Source organism: Neovison vison, chromosome 9 (genome assembly GCF_020171115.1).
Source record: "Neovison vison isolate M4711 chromosome 9, ASM_NN_V1, whole genome shotgun sequence".
Taxonomy (NCBI): Eukaryota; Metazoa; Chordata; class Mammalia; order Carnivora; family Mustelidae; genus Neogale; species Neogale vison.
This window is the reverse complement of record NC_058099.1, coordinates 52,760,972-52,788,652: the sequence shown is the minus strand read 5'-3', so window position 1 is coordinate 52,788,652 and position 27,681 is coordinate 52,760,972. Positions and strand designations below refer to the sequence as shown.

At 38.4% G+C, this 27,681-nt stretch overlaps 1 protein-coding gene across 4 annotated transcripts in view; it reads right to left on the bottom strand.

Annotated features, from left to right (window-relative positions):
• The window catches only part of PSIP1 (PC4 and SFRS1 interacting protein 1), a 42,819-nt gene extending 15,587 nt beyond the window's left edge, over nt 1-27,232 (bottom strand). For 2 of the 4 annotated variants that reach the window (XM_044265627.1, XM_044265628.1), the window contains exons 1-6: nt 27,154-27,232; nt 26,398-26,623; nt 23,246-23,322; nt 8,888-9,026; nt 6,299-6,403; nt 5,288-5,350 (exon numbers count right to left, since the gene is read on the bottom strand). In XM_044265627.1, the coding sequence (XP_044121562.1) occupies nt 5,288-5,350; nt 6,299-6,403; nt 8,888-9,026; nt 23,246-23,322; nt 26,398-26,469 (456 nt within the window). In that variant the 5' untranslated portion in view covers nt 26,470-26,623; nt 27,154-27,232. The remainder of the gene's footprint in view (nt 1-5,287; nt 5,351-6,298; nt 6,404-8,887; nt 9,027-23,245; nt 23,323-26,397; nt 26,624-27,153) is intronic. The other 2 variants (XM_044265629.1, XM_044265630.1) reach the window with 1 other exon arrangement.
• Nucleotides 27,233-27,681: the final 449 nt, after the last annotated feature.

Here is a 27,681-nt window from a genome sequence, read left to right as displayed (position 1 = left end):
TTGAGAAAGAGTGCGCAGGTGAAGGGCAGAGGGAAAGGGAAGAGCGAATCCTAAGCAGACTCCCCACTGAGCTCGGAGCCTGTAGAGTGGGGCTCCATCCCACCACCCTGAGATCATGACTTGAGCTGAACTCAAGAGCAGCCATTTAACTAAGCCACCCAGGCACCCCTCCAGCAAATAATTCTAACAAACAAAAAAAAATCACTTCTTAATATCCTTGGCCTAAGAAAATCATTTGTAAAAACAGAGCTAACATGCTTGATGCAAAATGGTGACTCAAGTATAATTACACTTAACCCACATGCTGCTTATAAATGTACTTTCACCAAGTATCTCAAAATGTTACACTCCGTAATTATGAGACAGAACCTAAATTAATATTCTAATATTAGTAAAGGCAAGACATTAAGTTGCTGATATTTCTTATTTTACTTTGTTTTTTTTTTTTTTTTAAAGATTTTATTTATTTATTTGACAGACAGAGATCACAAGTAGGCAGAGAGGCAGGCAGAGAGAGAGAGAGGAGGAAGCAGGCTCCCTGCTGAGCAGAGAGCCCGATGCGGGACTCGATCCCAGGACCCTGAGATCATGACCTGAGCCGAGGGCAGCGGCTTAACCCACTGAGCCACCCAGGTGCCCCTTTACTTTGTTAACATACACATGCTTTACTACTGAACTAAAATGACATCTGTTCCTCTTCTCTAGGAAGAGGATATATAAGGCAATATATTTTCCATAAAGAGTGAGTTTCTATAGTAAAGTAATAAATTCCAGTGACCCTTTGGAAACTAAAATGACCCCTGAAGAGTCAAGAGCCCCAAATGAGAGTCAGTTTAACTGATTAAAGCAGTAGAGTAGAACAAAGGTTAAAACCACCAATTAGAAAGGAAATGTAAACAACTGATCATAATTGAAATGGGAGGAAAGAAACAGTGAAGAAACAAAAAAGGAGGATGGGAGGACCACAATGAGCTGCTTCCCTATGACCAATTATTTCAACTCAGCACTAACTAAACAAAAATAAAGGCAACAAAGCATGTAAAAACATGTACAATCCAATAGGACTGATGAAAAACTTAAAAATATTTTTTTAAAAGATTTTATCAGAGAGATAGAAAGAGCATGAGCAAGGGGAGGGGCAGTGGGAAAAGCAGACTCCCCGCTGAGCAAGGAGCCAGATATGGGGCTCAATCCCAGGACCTGGAGACCATGACCTGAGTCCAAGGCAGACACTTAACTGAAACACCCAGGTGCCTCCAAAACTTGAAAATCTTTCAATCAACAATCTGATTTGCAAACATTTAAGAGATAACGCCCAGCACTGGTAAGGAAATGAAGAATCATATTACCACCAATGATCAATAGACTGGCAACACCTTTCTGAAAGATGATCTTTATGAATACCAGCAATTAAAAATATGCAAATTTTTGATTTAGCAGTCCCACTCTTTAAGATTTTATCTATTTGACAGAAAGACAGTGAGAGAGGGAACACAAGCAGGGGGAGTGGGAGAGGGAGAACAAGACTTCCCACTGAGCAGGGAGCCCGATGTGGGGGCTTGATCCCAGGATGCTGGGATCATGACCTAAGCTGAAGGCAGACGCTTAGAGACTGAGCCACCCAGGTGCCCCAGAATGTATCCATTTTTAACTTTATTTTTAAAGAGATTTTATTTATTTATGTGACAGAGAGACCACAAGTAGGCAGAGAGCCAGGCAGGAGGGAGGGGAAGCAGGCTCCCTGCTGAGCAGAGAGCCAGATGTGGGGCTTGATCCCATGATCCTGGGATCATAATCTGAGCTGAAGGCAGAGGCTTAACCCACTGAGCCACCCAGGTGCCCCTCCATTTTTAATTTTTAAACATGATTTTTACTTTTATAGCTGGAAAATAATAATGCCTGTTCGATTATTAAAAGTCAATAAACTAAGATCCCCCCCGAACTGTTCTCAAGGAACATTATAAAAATTATAATTTTTATAATTATAATGTTAAACATTGACTAAGTCTGTATTTCTAGAATTTTAAGAATTTGCCTACTACCCCTACTCCTGTCCCAATCTTGATTCATCAGCTCCTTTGGTGGGGAGCCAGGAACATGTGGTTTTATCAGGTCCCCCCGGTACCCAAGGTTGAGAACCCAACACTGTATGACCGCTCTTTTCAGACTGAGATGTTTCAGAGGGTAAAGTTCTCTAAGATTCAGTTCAAATGATGAGCTCTTTAGTGCAAATACAAAAACAAAACAAACCCACACATCTCTTCATTTACACTTTCTACTTTTGAAAGTAAACCAAAACGTTACATAAGAATTAAAGGTAGAATGGATCTTTTGGAGGAGGTACAAATAAGAGGCAACAAATTGATCAATAATAAGTATCATAAATAAAAATATATTAACACTAATACTGCATCAAAAAAACAGTGCTACCATGGATATGTATTCTTGACTGCTGGAAAAATCAGGCAAGTCAAAAGCATTCCTTGTGAAAATATGTATTTCATCCAGAGAAAAGACAGAAACTATTGTTATTTTGAATATACATATATTTAAATCTTAAACGCAAATAGAGTACAAATTTTTTGTTTTACTTGATCTCCCTGAGACCTTTAACTCTTTCACACCTTTACTCCCATTACCCCACTTTCTAGCACTACTCCCTTCGAGATCCTACCCAAAGCACCCCTCCCACCTACCAGTCATGGGACTCATATTCATATCCTCAAACCCTCTGCATTCTTGTTTTGCTGCACCTTTCCCACAAATCTCCAGCTGTGAATTACTGTAAAACTCTACCTTCTCTGCTCTATTATTCCTGGCTGCTGAGACCTGAGGGGGGAAAAATGATACTACTACATTCATTTTATGTAATCTCAGTTGAGATCTCAAAGCCATCCATGAATATCTTTACCCTGTTGAGCAGGCCCTCTTCTCCCCTCATCAGCATAAACTTTCAATCCCTTCTTCCTGCTTTATACCATATACGCATTCCTCCTTTGAACTGGGTGGTGGAGAAAAGAGAGACTGAGGCCAGCAGGAAGGAATTCCCTAATTTCCAATTCTCCCTAGAACATTTTTTTTTTAAAGATTTTTATTTATTTATTTGACAGAGAGAGAGAAAGAGATAGAAGTAGGCAGAGAGGGAGGGAGGACGCAGGCTCCCCGACGAGCAGAGAGCCCAAATAGGAACTCGATCCCAGGACGCTGAGCTCATGGCCTGAGCTGAAGGTGTAGGCTTAACCCACTGAGCCACCCAGGCGCCTACTCTCCCTACAACTTTTAAATAACCTCCTCCATCCTTCTCTTTACTGTTAAAGAGGAAGAAATGTCCATTTCCTTCTTCCTGTTAAGGCTCTTCCTTCAAATATGCCTGCCTCCTTTCTCTCATCAAGCATCTTCCTCTACAATTCTTCATATTTTCCACATCTTCAATCTTTCCTAGTTTTGCAAAGAAATTGTTAAAGCCATTATTTTTTCACTTTAAACTCTCTCCTTTAACCATGCAAATCCCTGTTGCTGCATTTTCTCTCCTTCCCTTCAAAGATTTCAGAAACTGTAACTTTAACATTACGTGTTTTATTCTGCAATCCCCTTCATCATCCCTTACTGTCTGACTTTAAAATATCCTGGGGGAGTCCAACTGTCAGATACCTTCTAGGATCTTCTCCATATCAGGGCACTATTGGCCATTAAAAAAAAAATTCTCTCCTCCCTTGTTTAGCTTGATATCCTCTCTTTTCTCCTGATAGTTCATTCTCAGCCTTAACTTTACAAAGCAACCTCTCATCTCCATTAAGTTCCTTCAGGATTCTGGTTTCTGTGTTCTTCCCATCTTTCTCCCTTGACTACCTCACCTATCATCCTATCTTTGTATCAGTGACTCTATCTTTAACTTTTACCTTTTCCCCTTTTGGTGTTAAAAACAATGTATCTGCAGTCTAATTCCCCTAGATGTTTTACTTCCTCCTCCCCATGTCTTTGCTCCCAAATCAAACCAACCTTGGAGTCATCCTAGATTCCTCCTCCTCTTCACACCCACTTCCAATAAACCATTAGCTTTACCACCGCCCTCCCCCCACCCCGAAGTGTTCTTAAAACCTATCTCTGATTCTACACTACTAAAAAAAACCTGCTAGAAGGTCCTTTCCTTCCAATCTTATGCTAACTGCTTAGAAAAGCCTTTCATGACTCAGTTACCAAGTCACTATCATAATGCCCTATTTTAACTCTTATTTTATGTATTGTTTGTCCCACAAAAATGTAAGTTCAACAAAAACAAAGACCTTATCTTTTTTATTCACTGCTTCATGCTCTGCCTGCACCAGTGATGTTAGTACTAAAATTCTGAACAAATTAATCAGTGAACTTGTCTTACTACCCCAATCCAGTCTCCATCATTCACAATGCTTTAAAAAAGGATGCATGTGAAATTTAAAAAGATTCAATGGCTTCCCATCACTTCTCTAAGTTCAAGGTTAAGTTTAAGGTGTACCATTTTCCCTCAGACTTTATTAAAACTGAGATACAATGCTTGAAATAAAATTTTCTCTACACCTGTGGATATACTATTCAAATTGCCTCACATGTTCTCCCCCACCTTCATCTGCCTGAAAAGACTGCCTATGTTAAAGTCTTGTTAAAAATATCATACCCCCTTCCACACACATCTCATAAGAAAAAAAAAAAAAAAATCCACTATAATTATTTGTTTTCATATTGTACTTCCTCATGAGAAACCGAACCCTTAGTTTTCTTTGGATCTTTGGCACATAATAATCTATGAAATAAATAGGTCAGAAAAAGGTAATGAACAAAACTTCACATAAGAAAGAAGAAACATTAATTAAAAGCAGAGAGTGTACCTCCTCCTAAAATGTCACATATTCTCATTTAACAATGTTGCTAATAATAACAGTAGAATGGACAATACTGACAGCAATTACTGTGTACCAGGATTTATTATGAATATTTAATGTGGTAGCTCATTTTTCTCAAAAACCTTATGAGTATATGTTATCCATTTTACAAACAAAACTTGATGACGCGTCATTAAAAGGAAAGAAAGCTGATGCATTTCCTTTACCATTAGATCTATTGTAAGGATGCTGTATCACTAGAAAAGAAATAATTTTCCTAAATAAAATACCCTATCCTTTAAAAAAGTTAAGGACTTGGGAGTAAAGGCCAACTTTAAATTTAATAATAGGGTTTCATTATCTCTACTCTTTCTCAATCTGAATAAAATAAAAATTATTTTAAGATCCCTGTGGTTAAGCAGCAACATTACCTTTCTCTTTCTCCCTCTTCTGGCAGCTTTTGGAGTGGTTATGTCAATTGCTTTAGTCACATCCTGAAATTGAAAAGAAAAAAAAATGTGTGTGTACGCGCGCACACACACACACACACACACCCCCCTGAATAAATTATTTCAAGACTTAAAGAAAATTTCCTGAAAAATAACAGCATATTTCACTAATGGTACTAGGGATACTTGTTTTGCTTCTCTGAAATTTGAGATTATCAACATTAAAGTCTTAACATTATCATTTGAAGTGAAAGGAATAGCTAGGATCTTTGTAAAAAAAAAAAAAAAATTATTTCCTCTGTCAGATGAAATAGAAAATTCACGCTTGCTAGGACACAAGACAGTCTTTTTAAATTTATAAAACCACTTTTTTCTACAGCAGAATCCTGAGTTTTAGGGTTGTAAATTTTAAGCCACTCAGAAGTGGCTGAGACTTTGTAGATCATCTAACAACTACTCCATGAGGCCAGAAAAGGCTCAATGGGTATCCCCACCTATAATCAAATAGAGAGATGAAAGTATATCTAGATTCTTAAAAATTCACTTCAATGCCCTCTCCAATACCTCCATCCCACAATACCATGCTTTAAAAAGATTCCTAACAAACAGTAACCCACTCTCCTGTATGCAGACCTCAGATATTGCAAAGCAAAATAACTTCAAATAAAAGCATCCATGGCATCTTTTTTTTTTTAAAGTTTTTTTAAGTAATCTCTATTCCCAATAGGGGGCTCAAACTCACAACCTCAAGAATCATGAGTCACATGCTCTACCAACTGAGCCAGCCAGGTGCCCCAATATCATGGATCTTAAAAATGCAAAAATTATTTCACAATACAGTATTTAATATTCATATAAGGAAATAAGCCTTAAATATTATTTCATTCATTACTTTAAAGATTACTTTCTACTTCGTGATCAAATAATGAACCCATCTTACAATTTCTTCCTTGCAACAAAATGGGTTTAAAATGCAAGAGAAATTAAACACACCTCACTGCTGGCTTTTTCTTCATGGTCAGTATCTTCCTTTGAAACACTTGTTTCTTTTTCTTCAACTTCAACATCAGATGATGCATTTGATTGTTTAGTTGATGCCTATAAACAATCAGGTCTATTAATCACCAAATAACACTTTACCCCAATTTAAAAGTTTTCTACCCATGAAAAAATTCAAAAGCCTATTTGCAAGAAAGATAGAAAAGTACCCTCATCTCTGTTCCACAAGATGCTTTCACATACACAATTTTTTAAAAAGTTTTAAACTTTTTTTTTTAGTCTTAAAGGGATTGTATTCCTTTAATTGAAGGTATATAAAGTGTAAAGAATAAAACTGTTTAGGCAGAAATGGGAGTATAATTACAAAGAATATCATTCTGATGTTCTTACCAATAAATATCCAGTAAGATACAATGTAAATTGATTTAGAATAGCACTGCTTATTCAACTACTGACATATTCCAAAAAGAAACTTACTCCAAGACACAGACCCTTAGGAAAAGGCATATATTAACAGCTTCATTTAAAGACTTTGATCTATATCTCATACTTAGTTTATTTAAAAGGCACTGAGTGGGAGTCCAATAATTATCAATTTTTTTTTTTTTTTTTAATTCGTGGATGGTAGTTCAATCAAGCAGTGATTCATTCCTCTGGGTTTAGGGTGTGGGTGAAAACCAATCATCATTAAATTTTAAAAGTACCCCCAGATGATAAGATACACAGACGATCTACTAAGGGCCCAAAAAGATGTAACAGAGGTAACACAGTACATATTAGAAGGTAAGCACAGGTCTACAAGATGACAGCACTGCAGTCCAAACTGTGCCCCTAATGATTTCCTTTCCAAGTCTAAACTGTAAACCCGGGCGCCTGGGTGGCTCAGTGGGTTAAGCCGCTGCCTTCGGCTCAGGTCGTGATCTCAGGGTCCTGGGATCGAGTCCCGCATCGGGCTCTCTGCTCAGCAAGGAGCCTGCTTCCTCCTCTCTCTCTCTGCCTGCCTCTCTGCCTACTTGTGATGTCTCTCTGTCAAATAAATAAATAAATAATCTTAAAAAAAAAAAAAAAAAAACTGTAAACCCATTTCTTCTTTGGTAAAAACCCATAAAATTGTAAGTCACAAGAGAAAAATATTAAAATGCCCCCAAAATTGCTTATATAAATTTTTGTAAATGATGATGGCCAATTTTTCTGTTTTGTATGTTTAGAATTCATGGTTTTCTCCAAATCCTAGGAATGTGCCACTGGGGACATGTTTGGGCTTGAACACAAAGTATATCACATCAGCACAATCATTCATACTTTTTTAAGGACAGAAAATTACTAGGTTTCATACACACAACCTACCAAAAATTTCATTGTGGAATGGCAAATTCCAAGCATGTATGGTAAAAAACTACCTGAAGATTAAGTAGATACAAAGGAACACAGGATAAGGGTGACCTTGCTGGGCTATACGGAGGATGAAAAAGTCTAATCACAGGACACATGATCCAAGTGAAATTACAAATGGTTGGCTTCAGGAAATAATGAATTCAGTCTCTTTGGACTCCCACCATACAACTGAGGCAACAATGATGGGAAACCATCTACCCTTACATTCATGCAACAATATTTAGTGAATACCTATTCTTGCCACACATGTAACTGGCATATATGACACACAACTTCTTTGTTCATGGCGCTAATGAACTGTGGCAGTTAAGTACAGAAGCAAATATGATATGGTATGATTAACAAGTAAGTTTTGGGTGGTAATGAAGGTACTTAGGATCATCTAATGCAGCCATGGAGCATCAATATAAGATTTAAATCTTCCAGGGAGAAAAGCACCTGAAAAGTTCTTCAAGGTGAGAAAAAGCATGGCACATGAATAAATAATAAATAATTCAGACTTCAAAGTAGTTAAGTTGTAGAATTTTCTACAGTTTCTAAAATTTTCTTTAGTTTTTACTACCTCAGTCTTATTTTTTTAAGTAAACTACGCCCCATGTGGGGCTTGAACTCACGACCCCAAGATCAAAAGTTGCACGCTCTACTGACTACCAGTCAGGTACCCCTACACCTCAGTCTAATTAAAATGAACAAAACCTCTGAATACATGAAAAACAGTAAGAAGGAAGGTTAAGGCTGCTCTTCTAGATACCAAAAACATTAAGTATAAATTGCATTGTGCTATAACGACTTCTGTCACATACTTTATTTAACCCATGTGAGGTTTGTATTTTAATACAATTTTATGGATTTAGAAATTAAAATGAAGAAAAAAAACATACATCCTTTGAGTTATAATACCCAAATTTAAGAGAACAGTACATATGGCTTTAAATTCAATGATATATCAAACTATCAATCAGAATTTAAATAACTGAGTATTTCCCAGTTTTCTGAGATCTGATTAACTAGGTAGGTATTACTTTCATCATTTCCTTCAGATATGAAAGATCAAGTTTCAACTTCACAAGTAAGTACAATTTAATCTGAAATTCACAAGTCTCTTAGTATTTATTTTCCTACAGCTAGCACAGTGATCATTCCTCTAGACTGACAATACTAAAGTAAATTTTATGTAATATAACGCACCTGTTGACTTGAAAATTTCACTTTCGGATTATTATCTATCTCCCATAAACCTTCATTAAAGCCTTTTCGTTTATTTGGTTTGCCGTACTTTTCCTTATTTTCTGAGTAAGGAAATATATCCTTTGGGCCTAAAAAAGCACTAAAAAAAGAGAGGGAGAGAAATGTGAGTGCAAAGCAATCTCAAATATATCTCCTTAAATAGCACTATGCTATGACGCAATTATAAACAATTCTTAACCCAAAATTGATTTAAAAAATCTTACATGAAAGGTAGACACAAATAACTCATTAGATTTAAGTTCAAATGCTTTTATTAAAAATTCAATTACATGCCCCTAGAATCCAGTCCTGTATTAAAAAAACACACAGGTTGCACAATGTGACTGCAATGCCACTGAACTGTATACTTGAAAAAGGTTAAAATGTTAAATTTTATGTATATAATCTTAAAAAATGCCCCAAAATGAAAAGAACTGTGACACAATTGCATTAATCCATTTAAAATGCACTCCAAAAAGAATTTTATTTCAAAGTAATTTGCTATAAAACACAACTCATTAAACACTATCAATAAGATATATTACTATATATATATATATCTGTGTGTATACACACACACACATATATAGGTTTTTGGAATAAAATGTGTTAAGAATTTTACTTTATTCAATGAAGGAATGAGAGGTTATAACTGGTTCATTTGTTCATTCATACATTCATTAAAGTCAGTCTTGTATTTGTGGTAGTTATGTTCTATAAAGTTTCCACAAACACTGAATTAGCAAATAATAACACACTACTGCACCCAGAAAAATACAGGGTAGGGTTCTTGTGAGCTTCCGGTCACATTTTCACCAACAATCAATATATCATCTTGTTTTTTGTGTGTGTTTCTTCTTAAAAACACATTAACATACGTTAGGGACTCATTCACACTGAACTCACAGTGAGCAAGTTATACAACACATTCTTTCTCCATATAGCACAAAACTGCCTTCTTGCACTTAGGAATGCTAACCAGCACTTCAGCACTGTATTTGGGGGGCCATAACAAACTGCAAAATAACAAAAAACAAAACAAAACAAAAAAACCCCACAAACATGCAAAAACTATAGCACTACCTAGGACTGCAAAAAGGACAGTTTATAGTATAAAATCAAAAAATAAGAAGGCAAAATACTGCCCGGGTCAACCTCTGCTAGGAACGTGTGCATCAAATTACTCACAATTTTTGCTGTTTTGCCTGCACATGAAGGCACTGTTGAGTACTGATTCGGGTATATTTTTAGTGAGCAGGCAAATTCACAAATATAGACTCTGAATGATGAGACTAAACTGTGTGTGATGGGAGATATTCTCCAGAACAGACCCTTTATATCTCCTACATCAGCTGGTCCTGCAGACATCAGTCAGTTCTATAAAGTAAGACGCACTGTGCCTGTGAGTGATGTTGCTTGACATACATGTATTCGTCAAAGGAAAAGGAAAAGCAGATTACTATTCCTCTCCTCTAAATTGCGTTACGATTTAAGATTATGGATTATTAATTAGGTATATATCACAAATTCCTTATCTGGTGAAATTCTTTTAAGAATTAGGGACCTAATGATTACAGTTAACACTCCAGTTAGAGTATTTCAGAAGGCTTTAGGATAAAATTTTAATTAAAAAGAGACTTAGAGGGTGCCTGGGTGGCTCAGTTAAGTGTCTGCCTTCAGCAGGGTCCTGGGATCAAGGCCCTCATCCGGCTCCCTCCTCGGCAAGAAGCTTGCTTCTCCCTACCCCACTCCCCCTGCTTGTGTTCCCTCTCTGACTCTGTCTAATAAATAAAATCTTTAAAAATAACAAAAATAAAATAGAGACTTAGAGCTCTACTTAAATATAACCAGTGCATATAAAAGCCAGCTTTATAATTTAAATTCTGTAATTTAGGAATTCTCACTGTATATGTGTATTTTTAAATGCACATTGATTAAAGCAAATTTAAATCATCATTATCTCATTTGAGAAATTCAGCCTTTTACTAGGAATCATTCATTCCTACCCATCATCTCTAATTAGAAAAATTAACACATTTAATTAAAACAGTAAAACAATTCTTCCTACATAATGTCTCAAGTAAATAATTTTTTTTAAGATTTTATTTATTTATTTGACAGACAGAGATCACAAGTAGGCAGAGAGGCAGGCAGAGAGAGAGAGAGGAGGAAGCAGGCTCCCCGCTGAGCAGAGAGCCCGATGCGGGACTCGATCCCGGGACCCCAAGATCATGACCTGAGCGGAAGGCAGCGGCCTAACCCACTGAGCCACCCAGGTGCCCCCCCAAGTAAATAATTTGAGCTAAATATCCATCAAAAACAAATATACTTCTAGTTAGAACAAAGCTATTCAACACAAAGTCTCTTACAAAACCTCACAAAAACAACTTATAAGGCCGAAGATGACAAGAAACACAGTACCATCAGAGACCTAGAAGCTGGAAAGAAAACTGTTAAAAGGCTGGATTCTAAGCAGCAACATACAAACACAGCACCATCCCTTGCAGTTCAAAATGCTCGATGGGCTCAAAACTGGTGCCATCAAGAACTTCCAAAAGTGGAAGGGATCTTAAATACTTAACAAAATTATAGAAGACTGTTTTAAAACTTCAAATATGGGGCATTTTTAGATATGACTTTAAACCTAAAAGCTATTCAAAAGAGAAGAGTGGGGGTGCCTAGGTGGCTCTGTTGGTTAAGCATCTGCCTTTGGTGAGGGTCACGATCCTACAGTCTTGGGATTGGTCCCATGTCGGGCTCCTGGTTCATTGGGGAGCCTGCTTCTCCCTCTGCCTGCTGCTTCCCTACTGTGCTGGGCTCGCTCTGACAGATAAATAAAATCTTAAAAAAACCAAACCAAACAAACAAAAAACAACAGAAGACTGATTCTACCACAATGTTATTTGGTGTATAAAGGTTTAACAGTTCACTTAATGTGGGTTATTTCTCTCTCCTTAAAACAGACAGTCCTTACTTTGCATGGCAGCATGAGACTATAAAAATGACCCTGCAAAAACAAAAAACAAAAAACAATGACCCTGTAAAGGGGCACCTGGGTGGCTCAGTCAGGTGTCTAACTCTTGGTTTCAGTTCAGGTCATGATAGGTCATGATCTTAGGGTCCTGAGCTTGAGCCCTCTTGTCAGGCTCCACATCTTCTGCTTGAAGGTTCTCTCTCTCTGCCCCTTCCCACACTCACACACTTAAATAAAACTTAAAAATAGACAAAGCAAAGCAATCTTAATTAAAAGGGGGAAAATTATGATCATTCCGTAATTTAAAATTGTCAAAACATTAAATTATTATTTTTGACAGTAATAAGACATGAAAAAATAATAAAATACTTATTTAACATTGTATTTTAAAACATTATAAACATTGAGATTGAAGTGTTTTTCTTTGTAAAAAAAAATAACTCAGGAAGAATAGTTTGAACAGTGCTTACCTTCTTCTGATCATATAACTTATACATGGAGTGAGCATATTTTCTATGCCTTGGCGAATTGTCATATTCCTTTCTAAGTCTGATCAGCTTCCAACATTTTATCCTTTGCACTTCCAATGTTGTGAAATATGTCTAGTGTTTTTTGTTGGCATCACTTCCTCTGAGACATCTTCATCCTTTTTATTACAAGCACTTTCCTCATTTATGTTGCTAAGCTTGCCTTCACAAAGTTCCTCTGGCTGCACACACTCCCTCCAAATGCAGCATGTCTACATTTGAAGGTTAGTTTTTTATTCTATAACTCCACTTACATTTGGTTCAAATTTCACTTCTAGTGTTATTGTTTCTTTGCTGCACTTTCATCCTTTTTGGCCAATTCCCTACATTGTTTTTTTTTAATGTAACCTGAGTGGGTATATCACTGAGATAACCCTTCAACACCACTAATACACTCTCATTTCTGTAGGATTTGAAAAACAAGATGCACACTGACCAATCACCAAGAGCTTTTGAAAAAAGTGACATGCTATGCATCTGTTACTTATGTTTTGACTTGTGGACTGAAGAGCTAGCAGCAAATTTTGTGGTTTATGCAATTACAGTTAATATTCTAGGGTATGTGAAATTTGAACCATGTTATTGGGGGACTGGTGTTAAAATTTAACAAAACATGACAACCAAACTTCATGCATACTGGGCCTGTACCCTTTTCTCCTCTTCATGCTTTGACCTTAAAATCCTATTTTTATTAGAAACCAATACTGCTACTCTTGCTTTCTTTATGACTATATCGTTATTTGGTTATGTCTAATTTGAGCTTTATCTTACAAAGTAAGACACAGCTAGATTTTTTTTTTTTAAAGATTTTATTTATTTATTTGTCAGAGAGAGTGAGAGAGCGTACGCACAAGCAGGCAGAGTGGCAGGCAGGCAGAGGCGGAGAGAGAAGCAGGCTCCCTGCCCAGCAAGGGGCCCGAAGCGGGGCTCAATCCCAGGACTCTGGAATCATGACCTGAGCCAAAGGGAGCAGCTTAACTGACTAAGCCACACAAGCATCCCAGACACAGCTAGATTATTAATCCAATCTGAAAAAGATTTTTTCCAATCTGAAAGTCTTAACAGAATTCTAGTCATATAATGTAATCATTTATATTTGGTCTTATTCACATCTTGTTTTACATATAACTTTTGATTATACTTGGATACCTATTATTCTTACTTTTGCTGAATAGGACTTTTTTTTTTAAAGATTTTATTTATTTAACAGAGACAGCTAGAGAGGGAGCACAAGCATGGGGGAGCTGGAGAGGAAGAAGCAGGCTCCCTGCTTAGGGAGCCCGAAATGGGGCTCGATCCTAGGATACCAGGAACATGACCTGACCCAAGGGCAGAACGTCTAACAACTGAGCCACCCAGGCACCCCTGCTGAATAGGTTTTTAAAAAATTCCGCCCCTCCATCCTTCTCTAAATTCAGATTTCATGCTCCACTCTATTTTTACTATTCATTATGTTCACAGTATAGCAGACTCTTGAACAAAACAGTTTGAACAGTGCAGGTCTACTTATGAAGGGGATTTTTTTTTAAATAGCACTGTAAATGTATTTTCTCTTTCTTATAATTTTAATTTCATTTTCTCCAGCTTACTTTATTGTAAGAACACAGCATATAATACATATAACATACAAGATATGTGCTAATTAACTATATTATCAGTAAGGTTTCCAGTCAACAGTAGGCTATTAGTTATATTTTTGAGGAGTCAAGTCACTTGCAGATTTTCCACTGCATGGAGGGTCAGTGCCTCTAACGCCCATGCAGTTCAAGGGTCAACTGCATAAGTCATACTTAATTTGCACCTCTATCAATATACTAAAATTTAAAGAGATCCTCAGTATCACTAGTCATCAGTAAAATGTAAATCAAGACCACAAGATACTACCTTCACACCCACTAGGATAGCTATAACAAAAAAGACAGATAGGGGCACCTGGGTGGCTTAGTGGGTTAAAGCCTCTGCTTTCGACTCAGGTCATGATCCCAGGGTCCTGGGATCGAGCCCCACAACTGGCTCTCTGCTCAGCAGGGAGCCTGCTTCCTCCTCTCTCTCTGCCTGTCTCTCTGCCTACTTGTGATCTGTCAAATAAATAAATAAAATCTTAAAAAAAAAAAAAAGATAACACGTCTTGGTAAAGATACTGATAAATTAAAATCCTCATACATTGCTGATAGGAATATTAAAATGATGCATGGCTGATTTGACAATAGTCTGGCAATTCCTGAAAGGATTAAACATAAAGTTATCATTTGACCCAGGAATTGCACTCCTATAAAAGTAAAAATATGTCCATGCAAAAACTGGTACACAAAAAACTTGTATTCATAACAGCCAAAAGTAGAAACAATCCAAATGTCTATACAATGGATAAATAAAATATGGTAGATTAATACAATGGAGTATTGGGCAATAAAAAGTAACAAAGAGCTATCACAAAATACAATATAGATTAGCCTTGAAAATATCATAAATGAAAAAAGCCAGTCTTTAAACACCACAGGTTATACAGTTCCATTTATATGAAATGCTCAGAACAAGCAAACAGATTAGTGACAGCCGTGGTAAGACAGGAGACAGAACTTCAGAAAAATGAAGTATCTGCTAAGGGGCATAGGGTTTCTTTTTGGCATGATGGAAATGTTTAAAAATTGTGCTAATGGCTGCACCACTCTCTTGGATATACTATGTATCGAATTGTACACTTTAAATGGATGAATTGTATGATATATGCATTTCATCTCAATAAAGCTGTTGAAAATATTCTTGAGTACCTCTCCTACCAAAGAAAAGAAAAATGATTCATAATTTTACCAACTATAGACAGCCACTGTTTCAGTCTGCTTTTTAGTTGTATGTATACATACTAATACATAAATTAGATGTATGTACTACATACTCATCCATACTGTTTCAAATTAAAATGAACATGTCTTCATGGTAATAACTACCAACAGCTACATTATTTCACTGAATGGCTATCTCAAAATAGACTGCCTATTGTTGGAATACTTTCTGTAACATATTTTCTATTATAAAAATAATGCAGCCATAAAAAATATTGCTCAATCTTTGCACCGATCTTCATAACATATTCTCAGTAGAATTGCTGGGTCAAGGAATGTGCTCAAGACTAAGGAACCCCTTAATCAGACTCAAAAAACCATGGAGAAAAAAAGAAGAATCCTCCCACATTCTCACTGTAATAAAAGAAAAGATAATTATGGAACACGATGGAGGTGTTAGCTATTGCTCTAGTGGTAATCCTATTGCAATACAGAAATGTATCAAATCATGGTGGTTATCATACTGCAATATGGAAATGTATCGAATCAGTATGTACACCTTAAATTTACACATTTTTAAATGATTTTATTTATTGAGAAAGACAGAGAGGGAGTGAGCAGGCTCTCATAAGGGGAGCAGCAGAGGGAGAGGGACAAGCAAACTCCGTGCTGAGCTCCACAGCCTAACATGAGGCGCTAACTCAGGACCCTGATAATCTGAGCCAAAATCAAGAGTCAGACACTCAATCAACTGAGCCACCCAGGCACTGCAAACTTACAGAACAGTATATATGTCTACTATATTTTAATAAAAAAAAAAAAAAAGTACATGTCCATGCACCCCCACACACATACATAGGATTCTCCCTGGGGATGCAATCCTACAGGTCTGATGAAGAGGGTTGAGATTATCGTTCAGACAGCCATCACGAGTCCCCAAGGGCACAACCTGATGTGGCTATGGCTGATTCATTCTTCAAAGCAGCCCATTTTAAAATGGGACGCCTGGGTGGCTAAGTTGGTTAAGCAGCTGCCTTCGGCTCAGGTCATGTTCCCAGGGTCCTGGGATCCAGTCCCACATCAGGCTCCTTGCACCGGAGGGAGCCTGCTTCTCCCTCTGACTGCCTGCCACTCTGTCTGCCTGTGCTCCCTCTCGCTCTCTCTCTCTGACAGATAAAAATCTTAAAAAAAAAAAATCTTTAAAAAAAAAAATGGCATACCAAAAATAAATAAACAAAAGGTTTTAAAATTGAGATTTTTTTAAAAAAATAAAAATGACCTACAGATCTCAAAGAAAATACATCAAAACATTAACAGGTTTGGTGGTCATTTCTAAAAAATAGGAATAAAAGTGACTTCTTTCCTTTATAGGAAATTTTTTAAATTTTAACAATGATATGATACATGTTAATTCAGAGTTACCCATCAAATTCCAGAGGTGAAAAGGAACTTAGGTATCACTAAAATCCTCATTTTAAAGATAAGAAAACTGAAGACCAGAAAAAGGATTAACTCATTCAAGCAAGATCATCTAGCTATTAAACAGCAGAGCCTCAACTTTGTACTATCTTCCTTAAGAGGGTTTCAGGGTTTCCTTTATAAGTCTCTGAAACACCTACTAAAATACTGATAGCATATCCCTATATAAATGAACTCTGACTTTAAATACCAATGTCATTGCCCTTAAGAATCAAGGCTAATGTAAAATGTCCTAAGAAAATAGCAAATTGGGGGTGGGGGCACACATGGGTGGCTCAGTGGGTTAAAGCCTCAGGTCATGATCCCAGGGTCCTGGGATCGAGCCCCACGTCAGGCTCTCTGCTCTGCGGGGAGCCTGCTTCCTCCTCCCTCTCTCTCTGCCTACTTGTGATTTCTGTCAAATAAATAAAATCTTTAAAAAAAAAAAGAAAGAAAATAGCAAATTGGGGTGCCTGGATGGCTCAGTTGGTTTAGGAACTGCCTTTGGTTCAGGTCATGATTCTGGGGTCCTGAGATTGAGTCCCCTGCTTGGCAGGGAGTCTGCTTCTCTCTCTGACCTCTCTCCTTTCATGCACTCTAACAAATAAAATAAAATAAAATAAAACAGCAAATTGGGGGGCCTGGGTGGCTCAGTCATTAAGCGTCTGCCTTTGGCACAGGTCATGATGCCAGAGTTCTGGGATGGAGCCCCATGTTGGGCTTCCTGCTCAGCAGAAAGCTTGCTTCTCCCTCTCCCACTCCCTCTGCTTATGCTCCCTCTCTCAGGGTCTCTCTGTAAAACAAAGAAATAAAATCTTTAAAAAAAGAAAATAGCAAATCATTAACAGCTGGCCCTTGAACAACATGGGGGTTTGGGGTGCTGACCCCCTCCATTCAGTCAAAAATCCGCAAATAACTTCGTCTCCCACTAAACATAACTACTAATAGCCTACTGTTGACCAGAAGCCTTATTGATAAGTCAATCAACACATATTTTATATGTTACATATATTATATATTGTATTCTTACAATAAAGTTAGGAAAAATGAAACATTATTTAAAAGGTCATAAAGAAAAAGCACATTAAACACATTCACAAATACTATAAAAAGTCCACGTAACAGATTTGTGCAGTTCAAACCCACATTGTTCAACGTCCTGAAGAGATGGATCCCTCACCAAAGCTCAGTTATCACACACCTGGGGCTCTCTACCTTTAAGGTAAACCAGAGGTCTTATGTAAAAAATCGGAAAGCTTACCAGAGCTGAAGATACAAAGCTCAAAACTCATTTAACTGTTGCCAAGCAGTACTACTAAACAGCCCTATTTCTGGAAACACCAATTCTAACTTGCTGCTTCATTCCTCCATTATTATTAAATCACAAAATATGAAATACTGTTTTATAACTAGGCTTCTATTTTTTTTAAGATTTTTATCTGTTTATCTCACAGAGAGAGCATGTATGCATGAGCATAAGCAGGCAGAGTGGCAGGTAGAAGCAGGGTCCCCACAAGCAGAGCCTGACGTTGGGCTTGATCCCACGGTCCTGGGATCATCATCTGAGCCAAAGGCTAATGATTAACCAACTGAGTCACCCAGGCGCCCCCTATAACTAGTTTTTATAATAGCATGCATTTCTTTTTTTTTTTTTAAGATTTTATTTATTTATTTGACAGAGAGAGAGAGATCACAAGTACGCAGAGAGAGAGGAAGGGAAGCAGGCTCCCTGCCTAGCAGAGAGCCTGATGTGGGTCTCGATCCCAGGACCCTGGAATCATGACCTGAGCTGAAGGCAGAGGCTTTAACCCACTGAGCCACCCAGGTGCCCCTCTTATTTGTTTTCTTTTTTAAGATTTTATTTAATCAAGAGAAAGAGATGGCGAGAGAGGGAACGCAAGCGGGGCAGGGGAGGGGAGAAGCAGACTCCTCACTGAGCAGGGAGCCCAATGTGGGGCTTGATCCCAGGACCCTGGGATCATGATCTGAGCCAAAGGCAGATGCTTAACAACTGAGCCACCCAGGCGCCCCTCTTATTTGATTTTTAAAGGTTTTATTTGTCAGAGAAAGAGAGAAAATAAGCACATGCCAGAGGAGCAGTAGACAGAGCAAGCAGAGCAGGCAGAGGGGGAACAGGCTCCCAATGAGCAGGGAACCCAATGCAGGGAACCCAATGCAGGTCTCGATCCCAGCACCCTGGGATCATGACCCGAGCTGAAGGCAGCTGCTCAACTGATTGAGCAACCCAGGCGTCCCAGCATGCGTTCTTTTTAACAGCCAACAATTCAAGAGACAACTAAATCTGTATCTGTGTGCCATAAGCCTGCTGGTATAGAGATAAATAAACAGTATAGGGCTTATGAGAAACTGTAAGATCCCACACCAACACGCGCAGTTAGTTATGGCTAGAGTACAGAAGCTGTATAGAAGAACAAGCAAAGAAAATAAAATCCCACCCTACAATTTCATTTCTTTACTCCTTTGTCATGGACAGGTTGCAAAAAACCGCCACCTCCCAATTCATCTTCACTCCTCAAATTATGTATCAGGCTGGTTTTAAAACAGCCTGTGGTAAATATTTTTTATATTCCTAGACTGAGGATCCAAATTCTTGTATAATGATAAAATCAGTTAAGGAGATAAATTCAACAAAGTAACATCTTCATTTAAACTTTAGAGATAGACCTGTGAGAGTATTTCCTCAGTAAGCAATAGCCATTAGCAAAACTCAAACTGCTTTTCAAACAATTTAACACAAGTATTAGTCTTTGAAAAATAGTAGGCTAACGTTATCTTTAGTAGCTGGCATTTACTATTAAATGCATAGTATGTAGTATATCTTGTTTCATGTAGTATATCTTTATAACCCAAAATTCTGAAGTAAATTATTCCCATTTTACAAATAAAAGGACAGAAGGTTAAGTACCTGTCCAAGGTCATGTAGCAGGTAAATGGCAGTCAGAATTCATAAACTGTCTTCTGCTCTAGTTTTCTTAAATACTATATAAGTGTTGGTTAATGGACAGCAAATTCATAATCAACAAATGATTTTATCTAGGGCATACACTTACAATCTATCACCAAATATTTACTTAACAGCTACTACGCACCAGCCACTTATGTAAATGATGACAAGACAGACAAATGTCCCTGCTCTCCAAGCTCTTCACTTGTGGGTAAAGGAAAAAAAAAATTTTTCATCATAGCAATGAAGAAAATAAGTATGAAAAAGAGGACATGAGCTAAGATCTAAATGACTTTGAAAAATCAGAAGGCGTTTCCCAAAAAAGAAAAAAATAAGGATGGACCCAAGATAAGACAAAGTAGATTTATGTAACAGTGAACAAAATGTGATGAGGTTGGAGAGGTAAGCATAGGCTAATTCACACAGTTCTTAATACACAGCATTTATAGATAAATTATGGGAGTTGTTTCTCGGTAATGTTAATTAGGAAGTCACTGAAGATTTCTGGACAGGGAAATGACATGATATGACAATCTTTTTAAAGACTTTATTTGAGAAAAAGAGAAAGAGAGACAGACAGACACGGCATGAACAGGAGGGAGGGGCAGAGGAGAGAAGAAAAGCAGAATCCCCTCTGGGCAGGGAGCCCAATGTGGACTCATCCCAGGACACTGGGATCATAACCTAAGGGGAAGGCAGATGCTTAACCAACTGAGCCACCCAGGCGCCCAGGTTAGGACACTGTAAGAGTAATTGTGGCATGAGTTGATGCTGTAGGGGAGGAGACAGGGAAGAGTGGACAGATCATAATGCACTGTAAAAGAAAAGAATAAAACCTGCTAGCTGACTGCTCATGGGGAGGAAGGGAAGAGACTATAACATGTAATCAAAGATAACACTATGACTTGGCTCCAGCAAAGTGCTGGGTCCTTGTTAGTCTCATTTACTAAGAATCTGTCTTGAATGTTAGTTTTAAGATACTTAGCAGATGGTCACAGTTGGTATACTAAGGGCTCATTATTGTCTAATATTAAAAACTCGACTGCTAGATGAATTTACTGTGAATGTCATAAAATGCTAAGAAAAACCAAAGTTTCTACATTAGAGCAAGAATGAATGAAGCTCTAAAATGGTTTTGCACTAAATTCACATTTTAAAAATATCTTAAAAAAATCTTAATCTATAAATCAGTTACAAATAAGTATAGTTTTCCAAATTGCCATTTCTTCTCCCATTTTCTTCCCTTCCCATATCCCTAACTATAGGCTATAGAGAGCTTATAGAATATTCTCTCATTTATTATGCAAAATCCACACTGAAAGGTTCCCAAAACCCACCATCCCAATTTAGGGGGGTGGGATGCAGCAAGACAAATCTTCAGAGACCTAGTCTCTAAAAATTAACCTTATATAAAAAAAAAGTTAAGTCACCAGACCAATGGAGGTATAGTAGCCCTGCCTTTCCAAAGATAAATGGTATACTTATGTTAACACTAAAGCACAAAATGTCACATATTGAAATGAAAATTTAGTATTAGTTTACTTCTAAAGTTATATTCTAAATCCTTGAACATATTCCAATTACTTGAATATTAATAATTGTCTTCATTAATCATTCCGTACCACTTTTTGTTAGTAACCAAACAATGCTTAATGAAAATTTGGTTATTTGGTGTTGTTTCAAAATTTACAGGTATTTACAATGTAAAAATCTTCATTTTTAAATGCTGGGGGAGAAGGTATAGTCATTCCCTTAAACATAATATAAAAATAAACTATGTGTTCTGTGAAGCTATATATAAGGCCACATATGAAAGTATATAAAATCTGCCCCATTCCAGAAAAATCACATTTAAAGAATTCTAAACTTACAAAACTGAGAAATTCTAAGGAATGTCTACTCACATTACTACAGTGTTTCCAAATTTCACATGCATCGGAATCATCCAGAAGGCTTGTTAAAACAGATTACTGAGCCCCACACCCCAGTTTCTGATTCAGTAGTTGTGGGGGGGGGGTCCAAGAATTTGCATGTTTAAAATTCCCATGTGATGCTGGTGCAGCTTGACCTATTACCACACTTAAGTTACTACTCCAATACCAAGTATAGAAATTTTTCATCAAAAGATACCTTTTCCTATTAAATTTATGTATTTTAAATGGTAGATTACCCTATTGAGTGAGAAATTAATCATTTCTTATAAAACTTTTTATGTTAAAAAAAAAAAAAGTTCTTACGTTTAGGATACACCTAAACCTGACTCAAAGTAATTATGAAGGCAGATCCAATTCTAGTCTCAAAACTGCATTAAAAAAAATAATTATGCAACACTATATAATACCATTAATATGACATGTCCAGAATTGGCAAATCTAGAGAACGGTTGTCTAATTCTTGGAAGGAGAAAATGGAAAATAAAACTGCTAATGGACATGAAAATAAATGTACTGGGAGGTCTGGGTGGCTCAGTGGGTTAAGCCTCTGCCTTCAGCTCCAGTCATGATCTTGGGGTCCTGGGATCGAGCCCCGCCTCAGGCTCTCTGCTCAGCGAGGAGCCTACTTCCCCCTCTCTCTCTGCTGCTGCTCTGCCTACTTGTGATCTCTCTTTCTCTGTCAAACAGATAAATAAAACCTTAAAAAAAAAAAAAAAGGAAATGTACTAAAACCCACTGAATTACATACTTTAAACAAGTGAAACTTCACTATGTAAACTTCACCTCAATAAAGCTGTTAAAAGAAATTATGTGAAAGTTCATAAGGTAGCTAAGCAACACTAAACTAAATGTTGCCACTGTAGACACTGGTAGGATCACATAATTCTAGTTAGCTATATCAACAACTTTGTTTCTCCTGGTCCAAAGTAAACAAGCTTACTTTAGGAAAATTATTGCAAATTTTAAACTTCAAGTCCAGAGTCAGCAGAATTACATAAACAGTACTTCTAAGCCTGTTACATTATAGGTATGTAGGATATCACACACCAAAATCAATGAAACAAGCCTTGGAGTAGTCCTATGCACCTAGAAGTTATCAGCTCAACAACATTTGGTTGCAATTTTTGAAAAATTAATTTGCTCTACCAAATTGGTCCTCTGCCCCCATATCCACCAGGGGCAGCAGAGCAGTTGCTATGGCTCTCAGGACCGCAGAAATACAAGAGAGAACTATCCAGACTTCTTCTCACTCTTACCATAATACACCATTTGTGTGGTTAATATCACCAAAGTCTAGAACAAGGAGCTAGGCGGTTCTCATGAAAAGCATTTAGTATACTAAATATCATTACCAAATGCCCTAAGAACTTTGTTTATATACTTTCATCTATTGGTCATTCTTCTGGTTGCCGAGAGGATCCATATACATCCCCCTTTTATAATTAAGGAAACATCTATTCCAATGAAAAGTTAAACCTGCAGCATCTAATTTTTCTGCCCTAAAAATATATTTTAAAAGGGAAACTTGAAGACTTTTTCCAAAATACAAAGATGATCTTAAAGTTTCCTATTACTACTCTTATTTTCTCTATGAGGTAATCTCTACTTGTTTTTCATTTTATGCTAAATGACCCTACTAAATTAACTCTGATTTGCCTTTAGAGCTAAAAGGACTTACGTCTCATGAGTTCCAAAAAAGAAAATGGGTAGTTTGTTTGTGGGTGGTTTTACAGCTCCATCAGGAACTTCATCTACCTAAAAGAAAGATCAGAAAAATTAACATCTTTAAATCACACACACCTCAACACACCAGAATAAAGTGAGAACAAGATATCCAAAAAGGATCTGATAAAAGTAGACCAGTTCTGTAGGTCATAATCCCTATCTCAGTTCTGAAACCCAAAATACTTCTCAAAAACTCATTTCATGGCAAAACCCGGACTGACAATGAAGGTATTTCGTCATTTCTTTTATCCACCAGTGTTTCTACTGATGCTTCTCTGCAAAAATACTGTTAGATTACCATGTGCCATTCTAGAAGCCTACCAGGAGCAAAATATATACCATATGTACCACAGATACCTCAAATTCTGAATTTTTAAATATATCTGACCCAGAGTATTTCAGATAAGGGAGCCCAAACCCATTCAAAAATCCTAAATGGTATTTCTGCAGGGAGGCTATCCAAGTACCAGAGTAATGTAAAAGCAGACACAAATGAAAGTTACAAGCAGTATGTCTTTAAGTTTGAAACACACGTTCTAGAAAGATCTTGCACCTATATGGCTACATCAGATGAAGTTGTATTCCTTTTTCATTTCTCTGTCAATCATTCTAATCAAGTAATGAAGAAAGTATCGGGCACTATCATGTCTAACATATCTGTTATACTTGTTACTTTCTCTTAATAATAAAGGAGAAGCAGACCTCAAAGGCAAAGCCATCAGGCAGTAATATCAAGTCAGAATTTACCATTTCAATTTTTTCATTACTTAACTTCCTAATAACACTTCTGTGTCACAACCTTCCTAATTTCAAAAACATTTTAAAAAATCAATTGGCTTTGTTAAGAAGGAAGCAGAACATCTGAGGACCTACTATGCTCTATATGCATAACCATGTTGAAAAAAAGATGGTGAAAGTGATTTGATTGTTATGCGGTCTGAAGGTTTCAGACACCAACATTATCATTATCAACTAACACTCTTAGGGACTTCAATTTCCTCACCTATACCATCAGTATACTTATATACAAAGTCCTTAGAGCCCTTAAGGGATACTTTCTGTCAACCCAGTTCATACGCTTCCTTCTGCTAGCAAACAGTTTTAAATGTGCAGTACCTATGGAGTTTAATAAGCATTAGGCAATTTTTAAAAAGTTGACTGTAGAAAGTTACTACTGATACAGGATTATAAGAACATGCAAAACTTAAAAGAAAATTTAAAGTAGTTTAAAATATAGAGACACAAAACATTAAAATCAAAATATTGACAACTATCATCTTCACAGATGATAATAAATACCCTAATCTCTCGAAAGCAAAGACATAATTTGTTAAGACTGGAGATGACAGAAAAAGGAACATAATTCTTGGACACAGTATCAAACCAAAATCAGCTGCCTATAAAGAAAAAAAGGAGAAAAGAAACAAAAATTTCCCATTCCAATCAAGTGACCTTGTTGAATGAATATAGAACTTATTAACGAAGGAAAATTCTGGCCCTCCTAAGGCTACTTATTCTGCTTTTAGGAGTACCAGCTCTTAATCACCTAACACAAAGAAGCATGTGGAGAAGACAATTTCAAAGAAAAGTAGGTAACTTTTCAAACATTTTCATTTGGCTCATAAATGTAATGTAGCATCAAAATGTGAATACAGATATACCCTATAACCTCAGATTTTATAACATGTCAAAATAAATAAGGATGTTAAAACCACTGGGAAAAAAAAAGTATCTTGGAGGGGCCTTAAACCTGCCCAACTTCCCTTTCCTCTATTCAGACAAGAAAGAGTACTAAGGACTGTGGAGCACTTGAAGAAATTCAGTTTATGTCTACTGCCCTCAAGAAGCTTACAATTTAAGAAAAAAAAATGTTATAATCTATTTGGAAATCAAAGCACACACCTAAGAGTTTAAAATGTCATCACAAAGGAAACAGATTAGAATGTCAAATATACAGATAAGAATTATGAATAAGGATTGTTCAAGTTCAGACTCCAGTAAAAAGGCAGACTTGATAGACTGTGGGGAGGGGAGGGATCTTTCAAGGTTTAGGAAGGAAACCTACAAGCAAGAACTGGATGGGAAAAACCAAGAGAACAGTAAACATTTTATACCTGGACAGCAATCAGCAAACGTACTACATGATTCTCTGTAACCAATGGGTATGCTTTCTCCCAGCTGACATAATTAAAAATACAGGATTTAATTGTCTTTTAAGAAATACACCCCTCAAAGAAGAGTAAACTGGTGGAAATTACAACTTAATAATATCAAGTTTATATTTAAAAAAAAAAATCTTGAGCATTCTAATCTAATGGATCTCAACAGTTTTTTGGTTCTATCATGATCTTAGAACCTGAGTCCTCCCATAAGCTAACAAAAAGACCTCTTTTTCCGAAAATGGCATTTAGATATTAGTCTCAACTCTTTAAATGTCACAAAAATCCTAGGCCTTAATTACCTCTCTGTACCACTAGATGTGAACCTAGGAATCTACTCTTTCGCCTATGGGAAACAAAGAGGTAAAACAACTTCTTCAAGGTCATAAGGCAAACTTAAGGAATACAAACATGAAAACAAATTTACAAAAAACTTATCGTAAAATTTTCAAGAATATCCAGTCCTAAATCTCTATATTAAACAAGCAAACCCAGGTCTCATCAACTACAAAACATAAAAAAATCCCTATGAAACCAATTTAATCACATCTTTGACATCCAAGAGTCTGCATAAACTCCACTGATACTCTTTTACTCAAAATTTTTAAAATGTCAATGCCTCATTAAACGGTAAACAAAGTCCAACCTTGATTATTTTCACCTACAATGGAACATTTAACTGGCATCACGTTTAAGTATTTCCTATTAAGAAAACCTGCCCAAGTCTGTCAAAAACAAACCCACAGGGAAACTCTTAAGCAGAAACACCTGGATTTTTACAATTCCACGGGAGATTCCTGGGCAAAAAGCTAAAACGAAAGGTTACAAAAGAGTCCAAAGGAAAGCAAGGGGGAGAAAGCACCCGAGAACAAAATTACGAGAAAGGGTAGAAAGTAGGCCCCTGGGGAAGGTAGCACCGCTAAATGCGAAGGCTAAAATCACTTACTCGAGCTGGCCAATGAGGATAACCTTTCATCTTGGCGAAGATGAGGTCTCCAGGTTTGAAATCGCGAGTCATGTTTCGGGGGCGAGGCCGGGGGGTCTGAAGCCCAGGGAGGAGGCGCGGCGGTGCGGACGGCCGGGGGATGCCGGCGGAGGGCGGACGGGCGCCCAGGCTCCCAGGCTCCCGGGGCGGCGGGAGGGGGAAGATGCCTCCAGGCGTCCCGACGCGCCTGCGAGGGAGAGCACCGAGGGCGGTTAATGCTCAGAAACCCGAAGGGAGGGGCCGCACGGGGAGGCCCAGGGGAGGGGGAGGGGAGGGCCGACGAGAGGTGGGGGTGGGAGAGTGAGGGGAGAGCCGCCTCCCGCTCCTCCCCCGCGAGTGCGCGGCCTCCGCAGCCCGGGAGCTACCCCTCCAAGCTTCTGCAGGTCCACCGCTCGACGACGGAAAAGACGCCACCACCTGAGGCTGAGATGCTTCTCAGCCCCCGTTCCCCTTTCTCCCGCCCCATCTTTCCCCCAGCTTTTTTCTCCGGGCTTAAGCCCCAAGAGGGAGGGGGTCTGGGGAGAGGGAAAAAAGATGGCAAAGGAAGGGGGAACGTCCCCCTCCCATCCACACCGGACATCTCCCCCAACCTGCTTCCCGACGGTCGCAGCCCCGGGCCGCCCCTCTGCTCCCGGGCGGGCCGCGGCCACTTCCCCGCTACAGCCAGGAGCGAGGCCACTGAGGGGGGGGCGGGGCGAGTCCCCGCCGCCCGCTCACCTGCCGGGGCCGCGGGCGGTGAGGCTGCGGTGGCGGGCCGGCCGCCTCTGCCCGCGTCCACGCAAGCCACCTGCGCCACCAGCTGCCGCAGAGGCGTCTCAACGGCTCCGAATCGCAACCGCCGCCGCCGCTGCCGCCGCCGTCGCTGCGCTGCTCCCGCGCGGCTCCCGCTCGGCGCCCGCTAGCACTGGGGCGGGACCAACGGCGGGCCGAGGGCGGGGGGACAACGCAGCACCCGCCTGAGGTGTAGAGCTCGGAAGCGGAACTTCAGAAGCCGCTGGTTCCCCAGCTTGGCTTTTGCCCGAGAGTTACAGCCAAACCGAGAGAGACACTGAGGCAAAGGAACAAATACGTGGGAGAAAAAAGCTCCGTCGTCGGCAGCTCCCCCCTGAGGTTTGCCGAGTGGTCTGGCCCGGCCCGCCCCTGCTGGCTGCTCTGCGTGTGTGTATTTGTATGTGTACTGTATGTAAAAGGCGGGGAGGGAGGAAACGATTGTTGTGGACCGGGTTTGGGGGCGGGTATCCGGGC